This window comes from Molossus molossus, unplaced genomic scaffold, assembly GCF_014108415.1.
Source record: "Molossus molossus isolate mMolMol1 unplaced genomic scaffold, mMolMol1.p scaffold_m16_p_11, whole genome shotgun sequence".
Lineage (NCBI taxonomy): Eukaryota > Metazoa > Chordata > Mammalia > Chiroptera > Molossidae > Molossus > Molossus molossus.
Window position 1 is genome coordinate 90,464,046 of NW_023425346.1, and position 22,477 is coordinate 90,486,522.

A 22,477-nucleotide genomic window follows, 5' to 3' on the forward strand; every position below is an offset into this window, starting at 1 on the left:
GTGAACTACACCACCTTCAACAGAGCAACGTGACCCTTGGTGAAGGGTCCCCCACGTTGGGGCACATCAAGCCACCATGCAAAATGCACACGGGCAGGGCTGTGATCTCTCCATGTTATCCGTTGGGACACTGGGCTCTGAGTAATGAAGAGACTTGCCCGGGGTCACTGAGGTGGGCTTAGCCAGATCCAGAACCGCACCCAGGGCTTCTGCCTCTTGGCCATGGGTCCTGGGATCAGATTCAGAACAAGGTCACAGGGGGTGTTCTGTCCCCAGGGAGTGCTATACCCAAGAGTGGACAGCACAGCAGGAGCTGGGACACCGCTCTTTGTCTAGTGCCTGGCGTCCCACGCAAACCACAGGCTGGCTCCTGCCGGGGCCCTGGCTCGACATCCCGGGTGGTCGGGCCAGCGTGTCTGCAGAGCTGGGCTATCCCGAGCCCTCCCTGAGCACCTAAGGCCTGCGTGTCCATGGGGAACCCGAACTTGAGTCTCGTTACCCCAGACCCTGTTCCGAGCAGGTAAGGCCAAGGCTGGAAGCATCAGGCCTGTGTCCATGCAGAAGTGGGAGCACTCACTCATGCAGAAGGAGAAGGAGGGATGGGCAGTGAGGAAAAGAGAGATGGAAAGAACAGAGGAGAAGGGAGGAGGAAATGGAAAAATAAGGAGGAAGAAAGTGGACAGAAGTTTGGAAGAAATAGTACATAAAGGAGGAAGGAAAGAGAGAAACTGAGAGTTAAGACGAGGGCCAAGGAGTTATGAACGGGGGAGGCAGGAGAGGAACCAACCAGAGAGGGAGGAAGATCGGAGCCGGTGGAGAGGGGGGTGCTGGGAGCTGACACGCTGCCCCATATCCTGCAGTCTGGCGTTGTACGCTGCCCACACCCCCAGGGGAGCCGGCAGGGAGGGAAGGCAAGCAGGAAAGGAAGGGATGACACCAGGCAAGGAAGGCACCACACCCAGGCACAGGGGCAGATGGACATGGGACGCACAAAGAACGCAAGGGACAAGGCATTAAACAAGACGAAACAAAACAAAAACAAAGAGAAAATCAAGATTAGTTGGTGTTCTGACCACACGCTGGAGGGAGGTGGGGAGGGCGTCAGATAAGAAGAGAGGGTGGATCTAGGATCTGGCTTCTCAGAAGGGCAGACACACCTCCTCTCATCTCTAACCCCAGCGTGGAGCAGGAAGGTGCGGCCTGGGACCAGGAGATTTCAGGCCCGTGGCCCCACATACCCCCTGCCCCTCACAGTCAGCATGGCCCCATCCTGGGCCCTCTTTGCTCTCAGGCTCACCTGTGTCTTCCTGGAGTCAACTGTGACCCTGTATTCTGCACCCAAGGGTCACACTCCCTAGCACCCAAGCTCCCCTCAGCCCTTTGTCCTTCCGTCACACCTACCCTAGAAATCCTCTTCTGTGGGAGCCAGTCCCCTCTCCACTCCTGCCCAAAGCTGCGGACCACAGAGAAGCCCTCGAAATGAGCCTGCCTGGAAGATCTACGAGGACCTGCGCTGCCCTCCCGTTACTGCCCTAGCTGGCTCTCGAGCCACCTGCACACATGGGGGCCTCCCAGTGACCACTGTCACCCCGTGGTGATGGTCAGAAGCGGCGGCATACCAGTTCCCCCCTGGTTCTCCTGCATCTCTAACTGCTCAGGCTCCAGAGCGCACTCCTGGGACCTCTCCTCTCCTGTGCTCACCCCTAGGCGATAACACGCAGGAGCAAGCTTCCCATGACGGCCACACACTGACTCCTCTCACGCGTCTAAGCTCTGCCCTGCCCCACCCCCACCCGGAGACTCCTGACTCATAGGCCTCCCCATCCTGGGTGTTTCCAGGCATCTCAAATCTAACACGGCAAAAATCACACTTCTGATAGCCCTCTAAGCCGGCTCTTCCTACTTCCACTCCCATCTCGATAAGGAGCAACTCCATCTTTTAGTTGCTAAGGTCAAAACCTTGACTTTTCTTTCTCTTACATCCCATTTCTGGTCTATCTATAAATCTTGATGGCTCCAACTCCAAAATAATGTCTACCATCTGAGCACTTCTCACCTTCGCCACAGATACCATCTTGATCCAAATCAGCAGCCTAACTGGTCTTCCTCATTCCTCCCAGGCCACACTGATCCTTTTAGCACAAGTCAGATGAAGTCACTCTTCTGCCCAAACCCTTCTAAGGCTTCTCACAGCACACTGAGTAAAAGTCAAAGTTTTTGCAATCACCTACAAGGCCCATATAAGCTGGCCCCCACTCCCATCACCTCTCTGACTTCTTGTCCCACTACTCTCCCCATAGCAGGCATACTCCTGCCTCAGGGCCTTTGCACTTGCTGTTCCACCTGGCTCGTCCCTTCACCACCCTGTGAAGCCGTCCCTAACTGTCCTATGTGAAAGTGTAACCACCCACCTACCCTCTACCCCTCACTGGCATTTCACTGCTTTCTCCAGGGCACTTATCTTCCATCTGACATAATATATTATATCTGCTTATTTGCTTATTGTCCAACTCCACCATGAAGGCAAAGATTTTTACTTCGTTTGCCACCATTTTTCCAGAGCCTAGACTAGCATGTAGCACAGATTAGGGGCTTGTGTTGAATGAATGAATGAATGAATGAATGAATGAATGAATGGAGCTTGACCTCATCTCCTATTTGCATGATGAAATGTTAAAACTGGGTTCTCAATTTAAGGTCTGAAGGCTTGATACCAGTATCCCCCTAAATCTGTATCTATCCTTTAGTATTTCATGAATAGGTATCTTACCTCCTGACTGAGCCTAAATTATCCACCTAAGCTCCTAAGCCTATCCCCTTTTACTTTCTTAGAGGTGTTATTCTATCAATTTCTATTTCTCTCATATCTTTTACTTCTCCCTCAACCCTCCAAATGCAACCTCTCTCTCTCTCTTCTCTAAAAACATTCTTATGGTTCCTGTATGTACAAAAAAAAAAAAAAGTTCTCAATATCTTGCTACCCTCTTTAGCTACCATCTTCTCTCCTTTTATCACAAAACCACTCCAAAGAGGAGTTGACATGCTGTCTGCACTCCCTCTCCACTCACTCCTCAGCCCCTCAGTCTGGCTTCTATCACCACCACTCTACTGAAAATATGCCTTTGAAAATCGCTGGGGCCACCTAATTGGCAAGCCCAATGCATTTTTCTCAATCCTCCTCCTCGTGACCTCTCTACAGTGACATTGCTAACACCCCTCCCCCGCCACTCCTCCTGGAAACCCTTTACTATCCTGACTTCTGTGATGACCCACAGTCCACGTCTCCTCTCACCAGCATGAGCATTTGTTCATCCTCAGTCCTCTGCACAGCTTCCACTCCCGTCATGGCCATTCTACCCTATGTTCTTTTCTCTTCGTGCCCAGTGACAGAGAGATACCATCCATGCCCAAAGCTTTAAACTTCACTCTTGTGAGGATAGCTCCAAAATCTATAGCCCTTTCTACTCTTTCAAACTCCAATTCTGCATATTCAACTGCCTTTCAAACATCTCTACCTGCAGGCTCAAACTTGGCATTCCTAACCCTGGGGTCTTACTCTTACACCAAACTCGTTCTTTCTCCCAACTCCTAGCTTGTTAATGGAACCATCACTCTATTTCTATTCATAGAACCTCAGAACCATCTTTGATGTCTCCCTCTCCCTCACCCACTACACCCCATCAATTTGTGAACACCTACTACTTGCACAGCACCCCTGGCATTTATCGCTTCTTTTTTATTTCTGTGGTCAGCACTCTGATCCAGTCCCTATACCTAAGCTATCTAATAAGCTCCTATAACTTCCAGTTCAAAGTCTCTCCCATTTTGCATCCTTCCTGCCCAGACCCATCAGGTACATCTTCCTAAACTACAGCTCTGATCATGGCATACTCCCCTGACAAAAGTACAGCTTCCCACATTGCCACTAGATAAGATCCAAGCTCTCAATCTGGTATTTAAGACCAACCAGAGGCAGGGCCCAGGCTACCTTTCTTGACTCCCTCACACAGCCCATATGCTCTCAATCTATTCTATTCTTCAAACATTTCCTATGCTTTCCTGTCTTCACTATAAACCCTCTCTCTCCAATAACCCCATTCACTTTCAAAATCTTACCCATTGTCCAAGGCTCTGTTTAAAACCCACACTCAACACAGAGCCTCCCCAGTCTTTGGTATCTCCTTTTTCCTCACTCTCACAGAGACTTATCCATACCTGCCTTATTACAAATGACTTCATTTTAAAGTCCCAGTTCTTTTTTCCTCTTACTCTAAACTCTAGGCTCCTTGAGGATAAGATCCACATCTTACTTCCAACATGCATTGAAATCTCTACCTCTAGAGACATTTGAGATCAGTCCAGTCACAGAATCTGGATCATAAGATAACTTGATTGGATTCACCAACTCTGACTCTTATTTCTTTTTCTTGTCTTATTGCACTGGTTAGGACATCCAATACAATGTTAAATGATAGTGGTGATAATGGGTATTGTTACTTTGTCCCTGGCTGTAATAGTAATGTTTCTAATGTTTCACGATAAAGTGTAATGTATGCTACAGGTTTCTGGTACCTACCTTTTATTAAGTTAAGAAAACTACCTCTATATTCTCTGAGATCTAAGCAGAAACAAAGCATAAGGAGTTTTTGACTCAATGTGGAATGAACTAGGGACATAGTACTGAGCATGGAGAACAGCCAAGTAGGAAAATGAAGACCTGAGGGAGAAAAGCCAGGAGAAACCAGATCAAGTTCATGGCCATGAAGATGTTCTCCCTCAGATCTCAGCTTCCTGGGTTACTCATGTTAAAGCTTATGTTCCAGCTTCTTGCAGAAGTAGAATGAGCAGAAAGAGGTGGTGCTGGAAGTTTATCCTCCCTGGCTCCTGGACTATTCTGCACATTGATCGTGCCTATGTGTCTTTATCTACACATGCATGGCAGACATCCTAAAGGGCTACTAAAGAAGCTGTGCAAGCAGGCTCTGCTGACATAAGAAATACTGTTCATGACAGGACATGGACCAAAGTAGCCCATTTAGAGCCCTGGAAACCAAATATAATTGCCCCTCTATGCATCTCATTCCTTCTCCTGAGTCATTTACAGTTGGTGGAGGAAATGGGAGCAGAGATGTGCCAATAATATCGCCCCTTTCTTATGACTTCTTGACAGCCAAAGTCTGAGCAGCTATGGGATATAGAGGTTGAGGGTCAAGGCCTCAGAAGCTAGTAGGAGAGAAAAGGCTGAGGGGAGATGCCCTACAAGGTGGACATCCTTCCTGAATCATTCAGGTATGCCTTCTTCTTGAGCAAGCTCCAGGAGAGCTACATGGAAGGGTTTCGGTGGGGAAGGAAATTCATCCTGCTGCCCCAGAGAAAAGCACCTGGGTCCTGCCCCTCAGTAGGCTAGAGTTTCACTGTTCCTCAGGCCACTACCCCAACTCTGTAAAATACTGAGAGGGCTCCAATCCCTTCCCTTCAACAAAACCAGGGGGAAAAGCGTCTCTGCTGGCAAAGAAGCTGGGGAGTCCTTATCTCAGGGGCCCAGACTTGGGAGAAAGCAGAAGACATTAGCCCCATCTGGACCACCTTTTGGGAGCCTTTCTTTCACTCCCAGGGTTGCAGAGTGAGTTATTTGTCCTGTGTTTTGACTCTGGAGTAAAAGCAATAATGTGCTGCTGCTCTCCAGGGGAGGTGAAGCCCTGACTGCCAGTTTCAATGGTGTTAATACTTCCATTATGGACCATTTCAAGTTACGGATCACTGAGCTGGGGACTGTGCTCTGCTCTGAGGTACAGGAGTAGGGTTCCATGCCCCCACACCCAGGTCCTGGGCCAGCCCAAGAGCCAGCTGGCCTACTTCCCCAAACCAACCATCCGTCCCCAGCCAGGGTGTCTCCCTCCTTCCTTGCAGCTGGCATGGTGACTCAGCTTCCCTAAATTTAGGAAAAAGGGGTGCAGGGCAGGGTCAGCTGCCCAGACTCCTCTTCTCCCTGAGCTTCCCTTACCCTGTCCGCTGAGGAACTGGGCACAAGCCCCGCCCCCAGCCCCAGTCTCTGGTTCACCCCTGCCTGGGTTTTACCTTCACAACAAAATCAACCCATAGGTTTTCCACCCAGTCTGGCTGCCCCCGTGGAATGGTCATAGGCTTAGGCCAGTGGAAAGGGAATCCTTCCTGTCCCTCCCAATACGGCGCTGGACAATCTGCCATTTCTTGTCATTATCTCCCCAGTAGGCTCTTCCAATTTCTCCACTCTCTCTCCTGTCTCCAGAAAGATAAACCTATTCATGTTCTGATAGGAAAGGGGCTTTGTTTCTCAGCGCCTGCTTCCCATACAAAGCTGGTCCTCAAGCAAGCACTAACAGGACAACTGGACCAGAAGGGGGACCTTGGCCTCCCCTAAGACAGAGAAATATCAAAAAAGCACCCCCTAGGGTTCAACACTCAGATAGAGCCCAAGGGCTTCAATACATGCTCTCAGGTTTTGTTATGCCTCTGGGAGGGCCCGAGAGGGGATCTGAGTCTATAGAAACCTCCCTCATGCCTCCCCTTCTTAAGAAACTGAAGTCTGAGTACAGAGAACACTACAGGCAGTTGCAGAGAGCATTTCCTCCCTACTTAGAATATGTGTACTCTAGCCCCAAAGTCACCACCTCCAGGAAGCTTTCCCTGATTGTCCTAGGTGGTAAGCTTTGCTTTCCCCAGGCTCTAGGGCTTTGGTCCCACCTCTGTTGTAGCACACATTGCACTGTTACAGTTATCTGTCCCCTCACTAGACTGTAAGCTCCTTGAGGACAGGAACTAAAAGACATTGATCTTTTCATCTAAATGTCTGCCTTGGAGCCTAACAAATAATGAATGCAGGAAGGGATGACTAGTGTGTGGGCTCCTGCCAGCCTCCTCCAGGCCAAAGCAGTCTCCTGCGGTGTGATGGCTCTGCCTGCACCTCCCCCGAGCAAGGCCAAAGAGGGAAGATGTGGAGGGAGTAAGAGGGAAGATACCCAGCCCTGATGGTCCCCGAGGCTCTTACCTGCTACCCGGTGGGCCACCAGTCCCTCCAGGTTCAAGGGCTCCTCCTCTGGAGTTCGGGATGTATCTGAAGTCGCCTCTTTTGGTGGGAGCTGAGGCTGAGTGGTGAGGCCAGGGAGAGAGGCAGGGGGCTGCTGAGGCCCTGGAGGGCTGTGGGTGGTTGGAAGGAAGGTGGGCAAGGAAGAGGAGGAAGCTGGGCTCTTTGGACGGTAACTCTGGCTGGGTCCAGCCGGACATGGCTGATAATCATAAGGTGAGTAAGACCTGCCAGGAGGGACGGACTCCAGGGAGGCCCGTGGGGCCAGCTCAGGGGTTCCCAAGGAATGCCCACTGGGGATGTAGCCAGATCTGGACTGGGTCAGTGGATGGGACTGGTAGAAGGAGCCAGGAGGAGGCTGGGAGGAGAGCGGGGAGGCCCCTGGCCAGGCCCCAGGGACACTCTGGGACTTGTGCAGGGGGGCAGCGGCCGCAGCTGGCTCCAGATCTAGCATCAGCATGTTGAGGGCTTCAATGGACTGCTCGATCTCCTGCTGGGAGGCTGCCCTGGGGAACTCAGGGAGGGAAGGCATGGGGGTCTCTGACAGTGGCTGGGGGCCAGGCCTGCTGGGCCCAACACTCTCCAAGTGGGCTCTTTCCTGTTGGCGAGGAGGCGGGCGAGGCTGCTGTTGTTGCTGCTGCTGCTGCTGCCAGGAATTGAGGCCCCTCTGCACAGCCTCTCGACTGCTTCCCCCTCGGGCTGGAGCTGGGGGCAGCTGGGGCTCAGTTTCCGGGAAGGACTGAGAGCGGAACATACTGCTGGGGTCATGGCCATAGTGGGAGGTGGTCACTTGCTGTGGCCAGGCTGGGTGGGGACCCTCGCGCTGGTAGCCAGCTAAACTCTCCTGTGCGGAGTAGGAGGGCCGCATGGGAGCGGAGTGGCCAGCGTGGGCAGGCACTGCCCGGCTGGCAGACTCATAGGGGTAGCCCCCGCCATTGACCATAGGTTCTATGGGGTAGGGCTTGTCCAAGCCATTGGTCAATGGGGACAGGGCCTCTGGGTAGCCCCCCTCACTGGTGTTGGTGATGCCATCCAGGGAGGACAGTGTGCCCATGCTGCCCACGCTGTGCCCGTCCTGGTTGGGCAGCTCATCATCCAGAATGTCCGTCTCCCGCTCAGATGCCAAGGCCCCGCCATTGACGTGAACCTGGGCTGGAACAATGTGGCGGCTGGAGGCGGGCGCAGCAGGGCCCCCCACGGGGCGGGACCGGAGATGCTGGGTGTGGTACATGGTGCCTGGCTTCTCGCGCTCTAAGCCAAAGCCACTGAGCAGGCGCTCCAGCTCGCGCTTCTCCTCGGGACTCAGGGCAACAGGGGCGCTAGAGGGGCCAGGGGCAGGCTCATCGGTCTTGTCTGTCTTGGTGGAGGCTGTGGAGTTGCCCGAGTCACTGCTCACGGACAGGGTGTGTTCCACGTGGTTGGGAGTGGCCGACAGGGCAGGACGCGTGGCAATGACGGCCCCAGTGCTGCCATTCAGGGAGTCCTTCTTCTTCACCTTGGCATACAGGCTCCCATCCAGTGGCCCCTGAGTGTGTCCCACAACCTCTGCAAGACAAGGAGCAGATGTCAGTGGGAAGTGGGGACATCTTCTATTCTCCTGAGAAAAGGAGTAAGGGCTTCCATTCCCAGGACCCTAAAACCTCCTCTCAGCACCCTGAGATAGAGCTAAGGTGACAGACAGGAGAAAGGACCAAAGGACCCCTAACCCATCCCAAAACCCGGCTGCAGGGCCAGGCAGCAGAGCCGAAGATTGGGCAGGGGGTTCCGGAGGTCGAGATGCCCAGTCCAAAACCTGCCTCTGGCATCCTGCTAGCTTCCCAAGGACCTGGAAGTTCTGGACCAAAGCCAGCAGGCCCCGTGTCAAATGGGACACACTTTGGCGCTGAATGCTGGGGCCCATGAAGGTTCTGGAAAGGGACTGGGGGAGGCAGGGAAGCATCTTAGGGATCGAGAACAAAAGCAGAGTTTTTCATCAGGGAGAGGTGTCCCCTGGTCATTTTGTCTACAGACAGCTCTGGGGGCCCCGTGAGCAATACTTTCTCTGAAAGGAAAAAGTGAGCACTGGATGGCTCAAGGCCAGACGGCTGACTCAGGAACGAAGAACTTACCCCGCCCAGAGGAACTCAGTGATTTCACACCCTGTACAATCAGCAGCCCAACTCCCAGCCCAAGACACACACACACACACACACACACACACGCACAAGCACCCACCAGCACCTTCCCTCACATCAAGGCAGGCCCCCAGTTGGCAAGAAAAGAAAGCCCCTCCCCCAAATACTGTACAAACCTCAGCCCAGACACCAATAATCTCACACTCTCACACGCACACGCTCACACACAGAAAACCTGATGCAAAGCTACCCAGAGACCCACATTCCAACCAGTAATCACCCACATCAAATGCCCTGGTGCCCACTTGGGGTACACCAGATAGGTGCCCCCAGTCAGAAAGCACACTGTGGACACATATATGCAAATACAAATAAAAATACTAGGTAACATGCAGCCAAAACCTATATGCACCACTTTGCTACATACTTTACACATACATTATTTCTAACCCTGAGTATCAGGGAGTGTTGTGCTTGTTTTAAAGATGGAGAAATTGCCTGGCCAGTGATGCTCAGTGGTTAGAGCATCAGCCTGTGGGCCAAAGAGTCACGGGTTCAATTCTGGTCAAGGGCACATACCTCAGTGGTGGTTTGGTCCCTGGCCCTTGTTGGGATCGTGTGGGAGGCAACCAACTGAGGTCTCTCTCCTCCTCCGTCCCCCTCTATCTGAAAATTAATGGAAAAATATCTTCGAATGAGGATTTAAAAATAAAATAAAAAAGATGAAGAAATTGAGATTCTGAGAGGTCAAACCATTTATTTGTAGACATATAGTACCTGGTAAAGCTAGGGTTTAAAATCAGAACTAATTTAAGACAATTAAAATAAAACCGAATTAATATCAAAACTAATTTAAAATCAAAACTACTAAATCATAACTTCAAAGAGCACATAATTTTTTTTCCCCTCCACTCCACCCCCTCCCCGCCCACCCCATCCAGAGAACACAATTTTTATTATTCTATACTGGTTCTCTCTGACATGCATACACACACAACAGAATGAACACATGAAAGGCAGCAATACCCCAAAATAAATACTTAAATGTAAAGCCGCAAACAGTTCAGAAAACACAAGTTCCTACCATGCCCAAGGATCAGTCCTCGGGCCAGAAGCAGCCTCTAATAAACACTCACATAGAAACCCACGGCCAAAAACAAGTGATCAGACAACCACAAAACAGGAACATCCTGATCGGCGCGCACACACACACAAACCACAGGCCAACCAAATGATGTCACCGAGCGTGAGCACAGAGATGCCCGGCAGGGCACATCGTCCACACATACACCCCCAGGGCTGGGTGCCCAATCACTTTACTCTTCAGAACGATCTCTCCGCCCCCAGTTTTCCCTGGGGCTTTGGGACCTCAGCCAGCAGCAGAACCCGAGTGACACTGGCCAGAGTGTTGCCGCAGCCCAGGGATCACAGGGACAGGCCTGGTCTGAATGCGAGAGGGGTCTGGGCTGAGATAGGTCTCAACCTCCAGCAGCCTGTGCCTTGTGTTAGGGCCACTTGAAGACTGCTAAGAGGTTGCTGCCGGCATGGCTGCCTCTCCCAACTCATCCATCAGCATCCCTACAGGGTCCAACACTCAGATGAGGGAGCCTGCCCCTCAGCATGTCTCTCCAAAGAACTGGGTGCCTTGCTACACACAAAAAAAAGAGACACCAGCTGACTGTTTAGAGAGGAGCTAAGTCTAACAGCAAGAGCCTTGCATCCACTCAGATGTCTGGGGGTGGTTCCCGTGAGGATGGGCCCCTCAGACTAGTTAGCGGACGTCTAAAGGGTTCTCTCCTCGCTGTACCTGGAGCACTGCTGGCCCTGGGAAGCAGCCCAGGCCCAGGCCCGGGCCCCGCTCGGCAGCCCACACCCTGAGATGCCAGAGTGTTCCTCCCAGGCCAGGATCCACACCATGCCCTGCACCCCAAGTCCATGCTCACCTGGTCTGGGAAGTGGGGAAAGCAACGAAGCAAAGGGTAAGGTGTCCCATGCCGCCCCATTTACACTTATACAGAGTCAGTGAGAAGCGCCCTGGCCGGTTGGGCTCCACGGTTAGAGTGTCGGCCTGCGGACCTGAGAGTCCTGCGTTCGGTTCCCGCTAAGGGCATGTACCTCGGTTGCAGTTCGTCCCCGGCCCCGGTTGGGGTGGTGCAGGTGGCAGCCACTCGATGTGTCTCTCTCACATCAATGTTTCTCTCTCTCTCTTCCTCTCTCTCTCCCTCCCGCTCTGTCTGAAGATAGATGCAGAAAAAATGTCCTCGAGTGAGGATAAAAAAAAAATTAAGACCAGAGTCAATGAGAAGCATTGGGTGCAAATCTGAGAGTACTCTCTCCACCGGGAGAAAGCAGACCCAACCCAGCACTTCATTTGGGTGCATAAAAGAAGCACTTTTGGCAGGAGAGCTGAGAAAGCATCCCCGAGGCCGGGAGGGAGAATTCACACTGATTCTTATTACCTGATATCCTGGCCTTCCTGGCCAGGCCCCACTCTTCATCGATTTTGAAAATGTCAATATTAAACTAATTCTGACGTGTAATTTACCCCGACGTGGGCTACTGTTTGCAACAACAACATCAGGGATGATAATGCCAGGCCACTAAGGCTTAGTAAGAAAATAGAAGTGTAAATTGTGTAATTAAATCCTGTTTGCTTAATACAAGTGAGAAGGGCTGTTTCTGTCCTCAGAGCAGGGTCTAGTCGTGCCTGATCGCCCGGTTCTGGCCGAATGCTCCAGGCTGTTCTGTAGCCTTCACCGGTCGTCTTCCTCTGCATATCAGGGGGAGAAACTGAGGACAGGCCAGTGCCAGGGCTGCCCAGCCCCTGTGAGGGCTCTGCTGCGTAGTCCCAGCATCCTGTCAGGACCTGTGGGGCACCTACCCCTGGCTCCTCCCATCAGAGATGAAGGTAACTGCCCCCTGCCCCCCACGTCTTCTCTCCATCCACCACGACCACATTAAGAGCTATTTACCAGGACCACAAGAAGCCGGAACACAAGGTCGGTTTCAATCTATCAAGGCAGGAAGGGCAAAAGAGAGGGGCGGGCAGAGCGAGGAGGAGGAGTGAGAAAGAAGGGGAAGGAAGAGCAGGGGCTCTGTGGGGTGAGGGCTCTAACGCTGAGGGCCACCAGATCCCTCTCAAAGTCCCAGCAGCCTCCAGGGGATGGCCCGTTCGGGTAACAACTGTCTCAGATGAGAGGGAGTTGGACACCCAGCAGAAGGGGGAAGGGAGTAGAGGGAGGAACCTGCCTGGTTGGGGCCGTGGGTACTGGCACAGATGACGACAGGATAGGAGAATAAACTGCAGGGCAAACACAAGTTACACACGGGCCAGGTGGCGAGCTCCCAGGCCCCAAGCCGTGGGCCAGCCTGGGCAGCTGGTTTCACAGGCCGTCTCCCTGCCGGCTTGTCTGGGGAAGTGGAGAAGTCCACAGTCCTTTCGAGGCCAGCCTTGTTTGCTCTGAATATGCTCCTGGTCCTTCCAGCAGCTGCTGCGAGCCCGGGACTCCACCCGCAACGCTGAGTTCGATTGCACCAAGGAGCCCCTCCCACGGCGGCCATCATCCAGATGTGCGAGTCATGCTTTTGGAAAGCTCTGAGGAAAATCCCCAGCTGACTTGGATGTGGCCCTGGTCCCCAGGCTCCCTCCAGGAAAGTGCGGAGGTGCCCGTGGGACCAGAAGCACAGTACAGGCCAGAAGGCAGGAAAGCTGCGTCCGGCCCGTACACTTCAAAACGAACGAAAGAAATAAGCACGGGATGCTAAGACGCTCTGGATTTAGGGCAGGTGTTGTCTCATTCCGCTGTTCATAAGAATCTCCTCTGGAGGTTGTTTAGAAAGGTGGATTCTGGGGCCTTGCCTCCAGAGGTGTTCACTCACAGGTCTGGGGTGGGGCCAGGAATCAGCATGTTGACCAGCGCGCTGGGGTTCTGGCCCATGCTGGGGTGGGCAACAGCTGCAGCAGCCCTGACCCCGTGGCCAGCATTTCAGCTCTAACGTTAAGGACCCTGCTTCTCTTACTAAGGTCAGATGGGGAGGTTTCGTCTATTTAGATGTAGAACCCAGGGCCCAACCATGAAGAATAAAAGGTGCCAGCCCGGCTGACTGCAAGAAAGCAGTCTTGCTGGCATTGACTCAGTGAGGAGAGGCCCCTCCCAGGCCAACAACAGGCCTGTTTGGAACTGTGACTGATTTATTAAGGTTTTCAGGATGGGACCCTTCGTGATAAAAAGTCCTTTGAGTCCACATCCAGCAGAATAACAATTCATTAAAATACATTACCCGGAGCAGTGAGGACCAACCGTGGTGGAGGAAAATCAATGCAGCCAGGAGGCAGAGGCACCAACCTACCCGGACATGGGCAGTCTGGAGGCAGACAGGGGCCCGGGCAGACTGGGAGGGGATCTAGCTCCTTACACGTGGGAATGGGGCAGCAGAGGTCGTGTGTGTCTGGGAGGTAGGTGAACTCTGACAGGGGCTGAGGCTTGGCCAAGAGGCAGCCAGGAGAGCAAGTTCTGGACATGTTAACCCTTTAGCCACAGACTGTCCCGCACCCATGGAGGGTGCCAGCCTGGGGTGAGGGCTGGAGCTGTTGAGAGGCAACATGGGAGCCAGAGGATGGGTCTACCAGGGAGACCACAGAGATGTGCTGCTTCTGGAGAGAAGACAGAAGGGAGGCACCCCCTCCCACCCGACCCAAAGCCAGGTGCACCTATCGTTTGGAAGGATGGTCTCCATCTAAATGGCCAAGTCAGCTTGCATCAACCACTTAACCATGCAGAGCCGGGCCACACAGAGACGCAAATGCATACCTGCAGGTTTGCTGAGTGATAGGATGCAGGAGCTGAGTTCCTTGAGCTAGGCCTGGAACATCCTCCTCTCTCCATTTTAACAGCTCTCATCACACACAGAGTAAAGCCCTACATACCCCCGGCTGAACACACCAGACCTTTTATTATCTGACCCTTGCCTACCTCTTGAAGCCTAACTTTCACTATCCTCAGCACCCTAAACACCCACCCACACTCTACTCTTCCTACATACATGCTCTCTCCTACTCTGCATCTCACATGAGGCCCTCTCTTACCCTGCCTGGCAACTCCCAGGTGCCCTGGCAAACCTCTTCCTCCTCCTTCAGGCTCGGTTTGAACTCTGAGAAGCCCTTCTTGGCCTCACCTCTTCCCTACAGTCCTCCAGACTCAGATAAACCTCTTTCATGCTCCCACTGCCCTTTGTAGATGTCTCTGGAGCACCGACCACATACTGGACGGTCATTGTCAATATCTATGTTTGTCTTCCCCACTAAGCGGAGTGCTCCTTGAGGAAAGGCCTCTGCTTCTCTTTCTCCCCAGTGCCTGCTTCCCAGGCGGTAACATGCATAATGTAATCTAGGTGAACAGTGCCTCATGGAGTTCAGTGCATAAGCAACATGGCTACCCAGGGCGGCCCTGCAGAGCGCAGTGCCTAGCACATAGTAGGTGTTCCATAAATGCTTCTGGCATTACATTGCACAGCCCAGAAACATTTATATAGTCCTGTCAGCCACTGAGACACTCTTCTTCCACTGCCACCAAAGAAGTGAAAAATCAGGGGTTCAAGGTGGACCACAGGCTTCTCCCAAAAGGAAGAGAAGAGAGAGGCACTGCAGCCAAAATATCATGAGAGAAGGGTGTTCTACAGAGTTGCTAGTAGAACAGGATGGGCACAGTGGAGGTCCCCATAGACTGGCTAAGCTGCAACTTAACCCCATGGCATCCCCCACAGAATTCCCCAGACATGGGCCACTCCACAAGACATTAACTCTCTTACGTCAAGGGTCCCTTGGGATAGCTAATGAAAGCCTAGACTAATTTTCTAAAAAAAAAACAAAAAACAAAAAACCAAAATGCAGGAACCCAATTCCTACACATAATTTCAGGGGTAGATGGACACGTCTAAGTCCATCTATGACCCTTAAATTAAGATGTACACACTTAGAAGATATGGTGCTGCTTCCGGAAATCCCCCCCTGTCACCCAGGAGTTCTGTGAAGAATGCCAGGCTCCATCTGGGAGACATGGGAGAACACACAGAAAGGAAAACCTTCCTGGGGGGAGCGCAAGAAGGGGTCCAGCTCAGAACAACCCCCTGAGTTGTCACTGGCCAGGGGAGGTCAATGTGAGGAGGGGGTGAAGATGGAGAGGGCAGTGGGGAACCTGAGCCCCGTGGCTCAAGTTGACCTGGGGTCCTCCTGAGACATCCTGCAATGGCAACGGGGACCCCCTGTGGCCCAGTCCTGGCCTCCACCAGTGCCGACCACCCTACCCCATAGCCAGCTGGGGACTAAGGTGGCCCCCTTTGTTCGTCCCAGCAGAGAGTTCTGGAACTTCCCGAAATGGGAAAGGGCTTCCTCAGGGCTTCTGAAGACCAGCAGAATCAGGGGTTGAAGAGAAGTATCAGAAGGGGAAGCACGCAGAGGAGTCACAGCCTCTGCCAAGCCAAGAGCTCAGAGCACAGGTGCAGCCCAAAGAACTTGGTTCACATTGGGAGGTGCCAAGTGATGCCACACTGACAAGCACGGGCCTCGGGCCCTGTGGGCGAACACAGATGGGTCCGGGCTTGGCAAACAGACACCTGTCTCTCTTGCTGTTTACCACCACTCGGAGGAGCCGATAATGTTTTCAGAGAGGGGACCGAGGAGAACGAGAATCTTCTCAGGGCTGCTGTCAATGTTCCACAGGTGGTCCTGTCCCCTGCACAAGCGACCTTGCCAATGTCACCCACAAACCTGCCTCTGTGGGCCCAGGGAGGGTGGGTGGCAAACGCCCCACTCCTGGCCACCTCCGCCGTTCGGCCACGAAAGGAGGCATGAGGCCCAGTGTCCAAGCGGAGCCCAGTCTGAAAGGCAGCCTGCGGGCCTTGAGCGTGGAGAAAGTCAGCACTGAAATCAAAGTGGAACCGAGAACCCCTCCCACTGGCACCTCCGGGCCCTCGGGCACCAGAACTAAGGTCTGAGCGGCACCAGGAAGTCAGCTGTGCAGGGGGAGCTGCTCCAAAGCTGTGGGATTTTTAGGGCCCCTCACGGTACAGGAGGGCAGTGAAGTTCAGGGGGCCCCAAAGTCATGCAGCACAAAGGGCAAAAGGACGCATCTCCCTGCCTACAAGTTCAGGCTTCCCCCCGATGGCTTTCAAGGTGAAGGGAGCTGGAGGAGCCAGGGTGGGGGGTGGCAGGCGGCGGACTCTCCAACTACGGCTGCAGACCAAGGTCCTCACAATATAATATACGGGGTTTCAGTCAAGTGATGATGACGGATGTGGCCCCAGGCCCTCCTCAGGACAGACCCACAGTACTTTACACAGATACCATCTTACTGGAATTTCTCCAGAGAAAGGGAGTAGGAACAGAAAACCTGATCGTGACCTTTATTTCAGACCCGAGGGAATAGAGCCTGGAGGGTGAGTGACCTGCCCAGGTCACACGACAGCCCACGACCTTGCAGGGCCAGCCTTCTGGCCCTCAGCGCCCACACTGGGCACTATAACCAGAGCCTGACACCCCCACTCCCCGCCTCAGCCGATCCGGGCACCAGATATCACAGACTCACTCAGGATTGTAAAAATAGCTCTGAGCCCACAACAACCAAAGTCCTTCTCTGCCAGGCCAGGGCGCCCGCCTGGACACTCAGAAATCCCAGGCCAGGGGACAGCCGAGTCACCAAAAGCTGTGCCAACTGAGGGAAAAAGCCATGAATGGGAGCCCGCAGGAGGCCAGCCGAGGAATGGTCAGCATGGGGGTGCCACAGAGCTCAGACTGCAGGAGGGGGAGTTGTCCTGAATAAACATCCCGCTGGGAGTGTTCCAGGGGTATCCATGCCTCCGCCAGGTTCCCTCTGCCCACCCCATTCTCATCCACCACAAACCATTACCCCAAAAGAACGAGGCCAACTCAGACACACTGCCCCCACCAGCTCAGCCACCCCTCGGACCTGAGTTGGCAGTTCTCACATGTCCAAGGGCAGCAAACATTGAAAGGGGGTGGCCGGGTCCACTACACCCACCTCCGAAGGCAGTGCAGAGGGCCACAGCCCGGCACAGCCTCACACCCTTCCCGCTCCCTGGCAAACCCAGGACCGAGGACACCGCACCCCCACCAGCCTCTCCCCGGATCCAGCAGAGAGCCACGCAAGGACACACACAGGCAAAACAGCCGCCCAGCAGACACTTACCCTCTGGATGGAGAGGGAGAAAGGGGAGGGGAGAGAACCGCTCTGATTTGATCTCTGCTCCTTGTGCCTCAAGTTTCAAATAATTCCTACATGGCTGCAGCTCCCAGCTCTGTCTGTGTCCTACTCAGGCTCCCTGGGACTGTCAGGGTGGGAGGAGCCTGCCTGCCTGTGTACACACCGCACTCCCTCCCTCGCAGCTCTCTCTCCCTCTCTCTCCTGGCTCTGCTTCACTCTGGCTTGTAGGAAGCCAGTGGGATAAAACTCTGTCTGTAATTTCAGCCAGCTGGGTCCCCAGGGCTTCACTTATCATCCTGTAGCTATGCAGCTCTTGAATGACATCACAGTGGCTTCCCAAACCCTCCACATGGAGTGCGAGGTTCCAGCCCAGCCCAGCCCAGTTGCAGCCCCAGCTCAACCCAGTTCCAGCCCAGCCCCAGCCCAGTTGCAGCCCCTGCTCAACCCAGTTCCAGCCCAGCCCCAGCCCAGCTGCAGCCCCAGCTCAACCCAGTTCCAGCCCCAGCTCAGTCCTAGCTCAGCGACAGCCCCAGCCCTGCACAGCCTCAAACCAGTCCTGGTCCCGGGACAACCCCAGCCCAGCCCCAGCTCAGCCCCAGCCCCGGCCCATTGCAGCCCCAGGACCCGGAGAAGTGGGAGGAGAACCCTGGGAGCAGAGCAGTGGGGTGCAAGGGACAGAGGGAAGGGCGAGAGTTCCTAGGAGGGTACTGAGATTTATTTCCCCAAATTTTTCCACATTTTTTTCCACTCTCAGCAAATGAAAGGCAGAACAGATGACAACAATTTTCCAGCTGCTGAACAATAAGGTGGAAATCTTTTTTTCCCTCTCTCCCCCTCCTTCCCCTCCACGGGGCAGAGTCTAGGAACCAGGACACTTCCTTGGCTTATAAAAGAGGAAACACAAAACACAAAGGCCCTGTCCTTCCCAAAGGGGACCACGGGGCCTAAAGAGAGGGGCTAGAGTGTCACCTGGGCAGGCCTCGGGGAGGGGACAGGAGCACAAAGTGAGATTCTCAGTGCAAAGCTTCGGATTCTGGTTCTGCAACCAGACAGCGTTTGAGGCTGGACTCTGGGCAGGCCAGTGGGCTCCTGGCCCGGGATATTGATCCACCAGGCCACCTGAGATGCCTCCAATTGACTGGCTATTGGTATTCAGTTTGCGCCCATCTGAAAAGCATGAATGGCAAAGAGAATTACTTTTCAGAGTGTCAGCGATGTCCACCTCACCCCCGACAACCCAGGTCTGAAGCAGTCCACTCAGCCAAAATCCACACGATCTGCCCAACATGCTCCCCATCATCCCAGCGTGCCCTGAGGAGTGCCAGAAGTCCCTAACTGACAGCAAGACATCGAATGCCAACTCTTATCTGCATGTTTTTGGTGACTTATTTGCACATCAATTGAATGTCCCAACCCAACTCCCAGAGCCGGTAGGAGAGACAGCCTGCAGCAGGTCAGGGGGCTTTAGCACCTGTGTCTCCTTGCCAGGGTCCCAGTGAGTCTGCAGCCCCAACGTGCTTCTGTGGCCACCCCATGCTGGAGCCCAGGTTTTCAAAGCCAGGTCTGGCACTGCAGGCTCCGGACGGAGAGGCTGCCAGGAAGGGGCCACCTACTTCTCCCTCTCCTGGGCAGACACCTCATCCCAGCTCCCTCCGCACAGCCAGCACCACTCTCTGAGGGAGCAGGAGGATGCCAATGCTCCCAGGGCAGGACTGTTGTAAGAACACAATTTGGACAAACTGTTCCAATCATCCAATCATTCTAAGCAGAACCACAAGGAGGAGAAAGGCTCGGGTGCCCCAAGTGTCCAGGTGTCACTTGGGAGAGGAAGGAGCTCAGTGAGTGCCCTGATGTAAACACCCACAGATCTCTGCAGGATCAGCCTCTCAGCCTGCAGCCCAGTGGAGGGGAAGGAGGGGAACCGGAAGCTTGGGGCTGTAGGGGCAGGGCAGGCGCTGGGCACCACTGACATGGCTCCAGCCTTCCAGGGTCTCTGAACAGGCCCCTGGAAGCAATGGACAAGGCTGGGCTTGGAGGCGTGTTTTGTAAGGGTAGGGCAGGAGCCGGAGTGCCAAAGGGTTACTCTGGAAGAGAACTGTGAACTCCTGGGCAGATGTCGGTGTCGAACAAGGGTTGGGGGTATATCTGCTCACCTCCCTCCTGCCTCTCCCTGCTCTTATTGCCTCCTGGGGCAAGGAGACCAGCTGTAGCAGTCCTCATGTGGGAAAGATGGGGGGAGAATGGACAAGGGGGCCCAAGATGGCTTGGAGAGCCAGGAAGCAGGAGAGAACGCACCAGAATGGGGCAGACACGTTCACTGTGTCTGCACATTAACCAGTCTTCTCTCTTTTGCTTCCACAGCTGAGGCTGCAGCCTGACTCTGACACTCGGGTGCTTTCTGCTTCTCAGGGAGCAAGGACGAACCAAAGAGGAGGTGGGTGGGCAAAGGGTAGGAGTCTGCAGGATCCGTCAGGAAGAAGGAAGTGGACAGTGACGATAAACGTTGGTTTAGAACAACTGGTGCAGAACCCACCACCCAAGTGAGTACTGTCCCCATCAAAGGGTCCCCTGGGAATTGCATGCATTGACCCTAATGATATTCCCAGGGCTCAAAGTGTTTCTGGGAACTCGTAGGGAACTGTTTCAGCTGGGTTCACACCATGAACCCATCTCTGCACTTAGGGTTGATCCCCATTCTTTTTTGTTGTTAATCCTCACCCCAGGATATTCTTTCCATTGACTTTTTTAGAGAGAGCAGAAGGGAGGGAGGGAGGGAGGGAGGGAGGGAGGGTAGAGGGAGAGAGAGAAAGAGAGAGAGAGAGAACGCATCGATATGAGAGAGACATATCGATTGGCTGCCCCCCACACGCACCCCAACCAGGGCTGAGGATCAAACCCACAACCCAGGAACATGCCCTGGACCAGGAATCAAACCGGTGACCCTTTGGTCCACAGGCCGATGCTCCAACCACTGAGTCACACTGGCCAGGGCTCAATCCCCATTCTTAACCCAAAACAGCCGCTTTAATACCAAACTGGCCATGTAGCTTTATAATTACAGCTCCCCTCTCTGCTGTGAGGTGGAGGTCTGTGTGGTTCCATGCATGAGTGGGTGTGTGCGTCAGTGTGGTAGCAGATCCAAGTGGGCCTCTGTTCCTTCCCCAGATGGGTCCATCTGTGCGATGAGCATCTCCGGGGGTCTCCTGGGCAAGCACCTGCAAGCTGACACATGTCAGCGGTGCGGGCCAAGTAGGAAGTGGCCGCTGCACAGGGACAAGCTGCGACTCTCCTGACCCACCGGAGCTACACAGCATGGGGTACAAGCCTGGACAGGAGCCAGGAGCCAGGGCACCACCCAGGCTTCCTTCTATCCTGTGTCCCATGAAAACTGCCTGCCTGGTTCTCGAAGGTTCTCGAGCAGTATACAGACATGGGGGGCGGGGGCCGGAAGGAGGGAGGGAAGATCTGAGAAGCTTTGAGCTTTCATACCAAAATCTGATCTCACTGCCCCTGGAGAAGGAGAAGAACAAACATCAAAGAACACTTTGCTGCTAACAGTTTTTTTGTTTTTTTTAAAGCAATCAAGGCAACAGAAGGCGAATGTCTCCAACAGCATCAGGGCATTGACTCGCTGCGACGCTGTCAAGACCTGGGTCCTGAGAAAGGCGGCCGACGGCTCTGCAGCCACTTCCCAGAACAAACAAAGCCCCCACCTGCAGCCTGGACCAACCTCCCAGGGTCGAGGGCAGTGCAGCAGGTCTGCCGTGTCCCCTGTCCCTGCTGTGGAGTCTTGTGGGCACAAATATTGCTTCAGCAGAGCAAGGGAGGGGAGGAGAAACGAGAGTTTGGGGCCAGACTTCTGAGCCCCCTCACACACAGAACCTGCCAGCACCTTGTCAGAGCCTCTGGAAGTGTCTTGTTCTCGAACATCCATGCACCATGGTCACACCCCATCTAGACAGATGTGTGGGGTAGAAGGACCCTCCTCAACCTCAAGAAAATCTGGTCCTGCCACCAGTTCCACTTTCTCATATCCCTCAAAGGTGAGACAGTTCTGCATGTCAGACCTCCACCCCTCCCGCAGCAGCTGAAATCCACTCTCCAACCCTGCTCTCATTCTCCTAAAGGGCCACTGCACAACAAACAGACCTACAGGAAGCGTCATCTGGCAGCAACAGCAGGAGACGGGGAGCCAAGGGGCCAGAGTACTAAGAAGTGATCTTGGATGGGCCTCAGTTTACTCCTCTGTGCAATGGGAGAGCACAGCAGGATGATCCCTGACCTCCTGGCCAGCTCTGATGCCCAAGGATCCAACTCAGAGAAGATGCTCAATCAGACACTGTCTGGATCCCAGAGCCCCTGAACTCTGGGAGCATTTCTCCTCTCCTGCTTGGTCCTGCCTAGGTGGCTCCAGGCACCAAACTCGTCTGAGGCTATTTCTGTGGCAACCACAGAACCCCTGGGGGCCAGGGCAGAAACGGTGATTTACAGGAAGTCTGGAAATACATGCCAGGCTGCAGAGGTTCCGAGGGCCATGCAGGGCAATAAAGAGGCTGATTTATTTTCATCAGTGAAATGCTGAAACCCAATCCCTAGAGCGAGCTGGCCCAGCAGACAGCTCCTCACCCAGAGCAGAGTGAGCTAGATCACAGCCTCCCAGGTCACACCCCTGGGGCAGGTGATGGGAAGGGACAGAAGGGGGGCCAAGGCTGGCTAGAGGGACCAATGTGGCTCCAGATCCCAAGGACTGGCCTCTCCTCACTCCACCCCGGGCCTGCCAGGGTCTCTAGGATGCAGGTACTGCAGTGGGCAGAGCTGGGCAGGCAAGCTTTCCATTGTAACTCAGCCCTTTAGTCTCAGGAGGCTTCAACTCCAAGCTGCCGGGTCCACATGCCCACTATGTGGGGCAGAGGGGCAGGGCTCCTCAGACTTCTGCCCTTGTGAAGCCATGGTCAGACATGATGACATCAGAACCCCAGCTCTACAACGACCCGGCTGTGTAAACACTGGCAGGTTACTTAACCTCTCTGTGCCTGTTTCCTCGTCTGAGAAATAGAAAGGAGAACACTCAGCTCCCGGGA

General features: G+C 54.0%; 1 protein-coding gene across 5 annotated transcripts in view; it reads right to left on the reverse strand.

The window, feature by feature from the left end:
- TNS1 (tensin 1) overlaps positions 1-22,477 on the reverse strand; it is a 106,853-nt gene that overhangs the window by 35,613 nt on the left and 48,763 nt on the right. For 3 of the 5 annotated variants that reach the window (XM_036254744.1, XM_036254743.1, XM_036254748.1), the window contains 3 exons: positions 18,366-18,563; positions 7,028-8,608; positions 788-874 (listed from right to left, as the gene is read on the reverse strand). In XM_036254744.1, the coding sequence (XP_036110637.1) occupies positions 788-874; positions 7,028-8,608; positions 18,366-18,563 (1,866 nt within the window). The remainder of the gene's footprint in view (positions 1-787; positions 875-7,027; positions 8,609-18,365; positions 18,564-22,477) is intronic. The other 2 variants (XM_036254745.1, XM_036254746.1) reach the window with 2 other exon arrangements.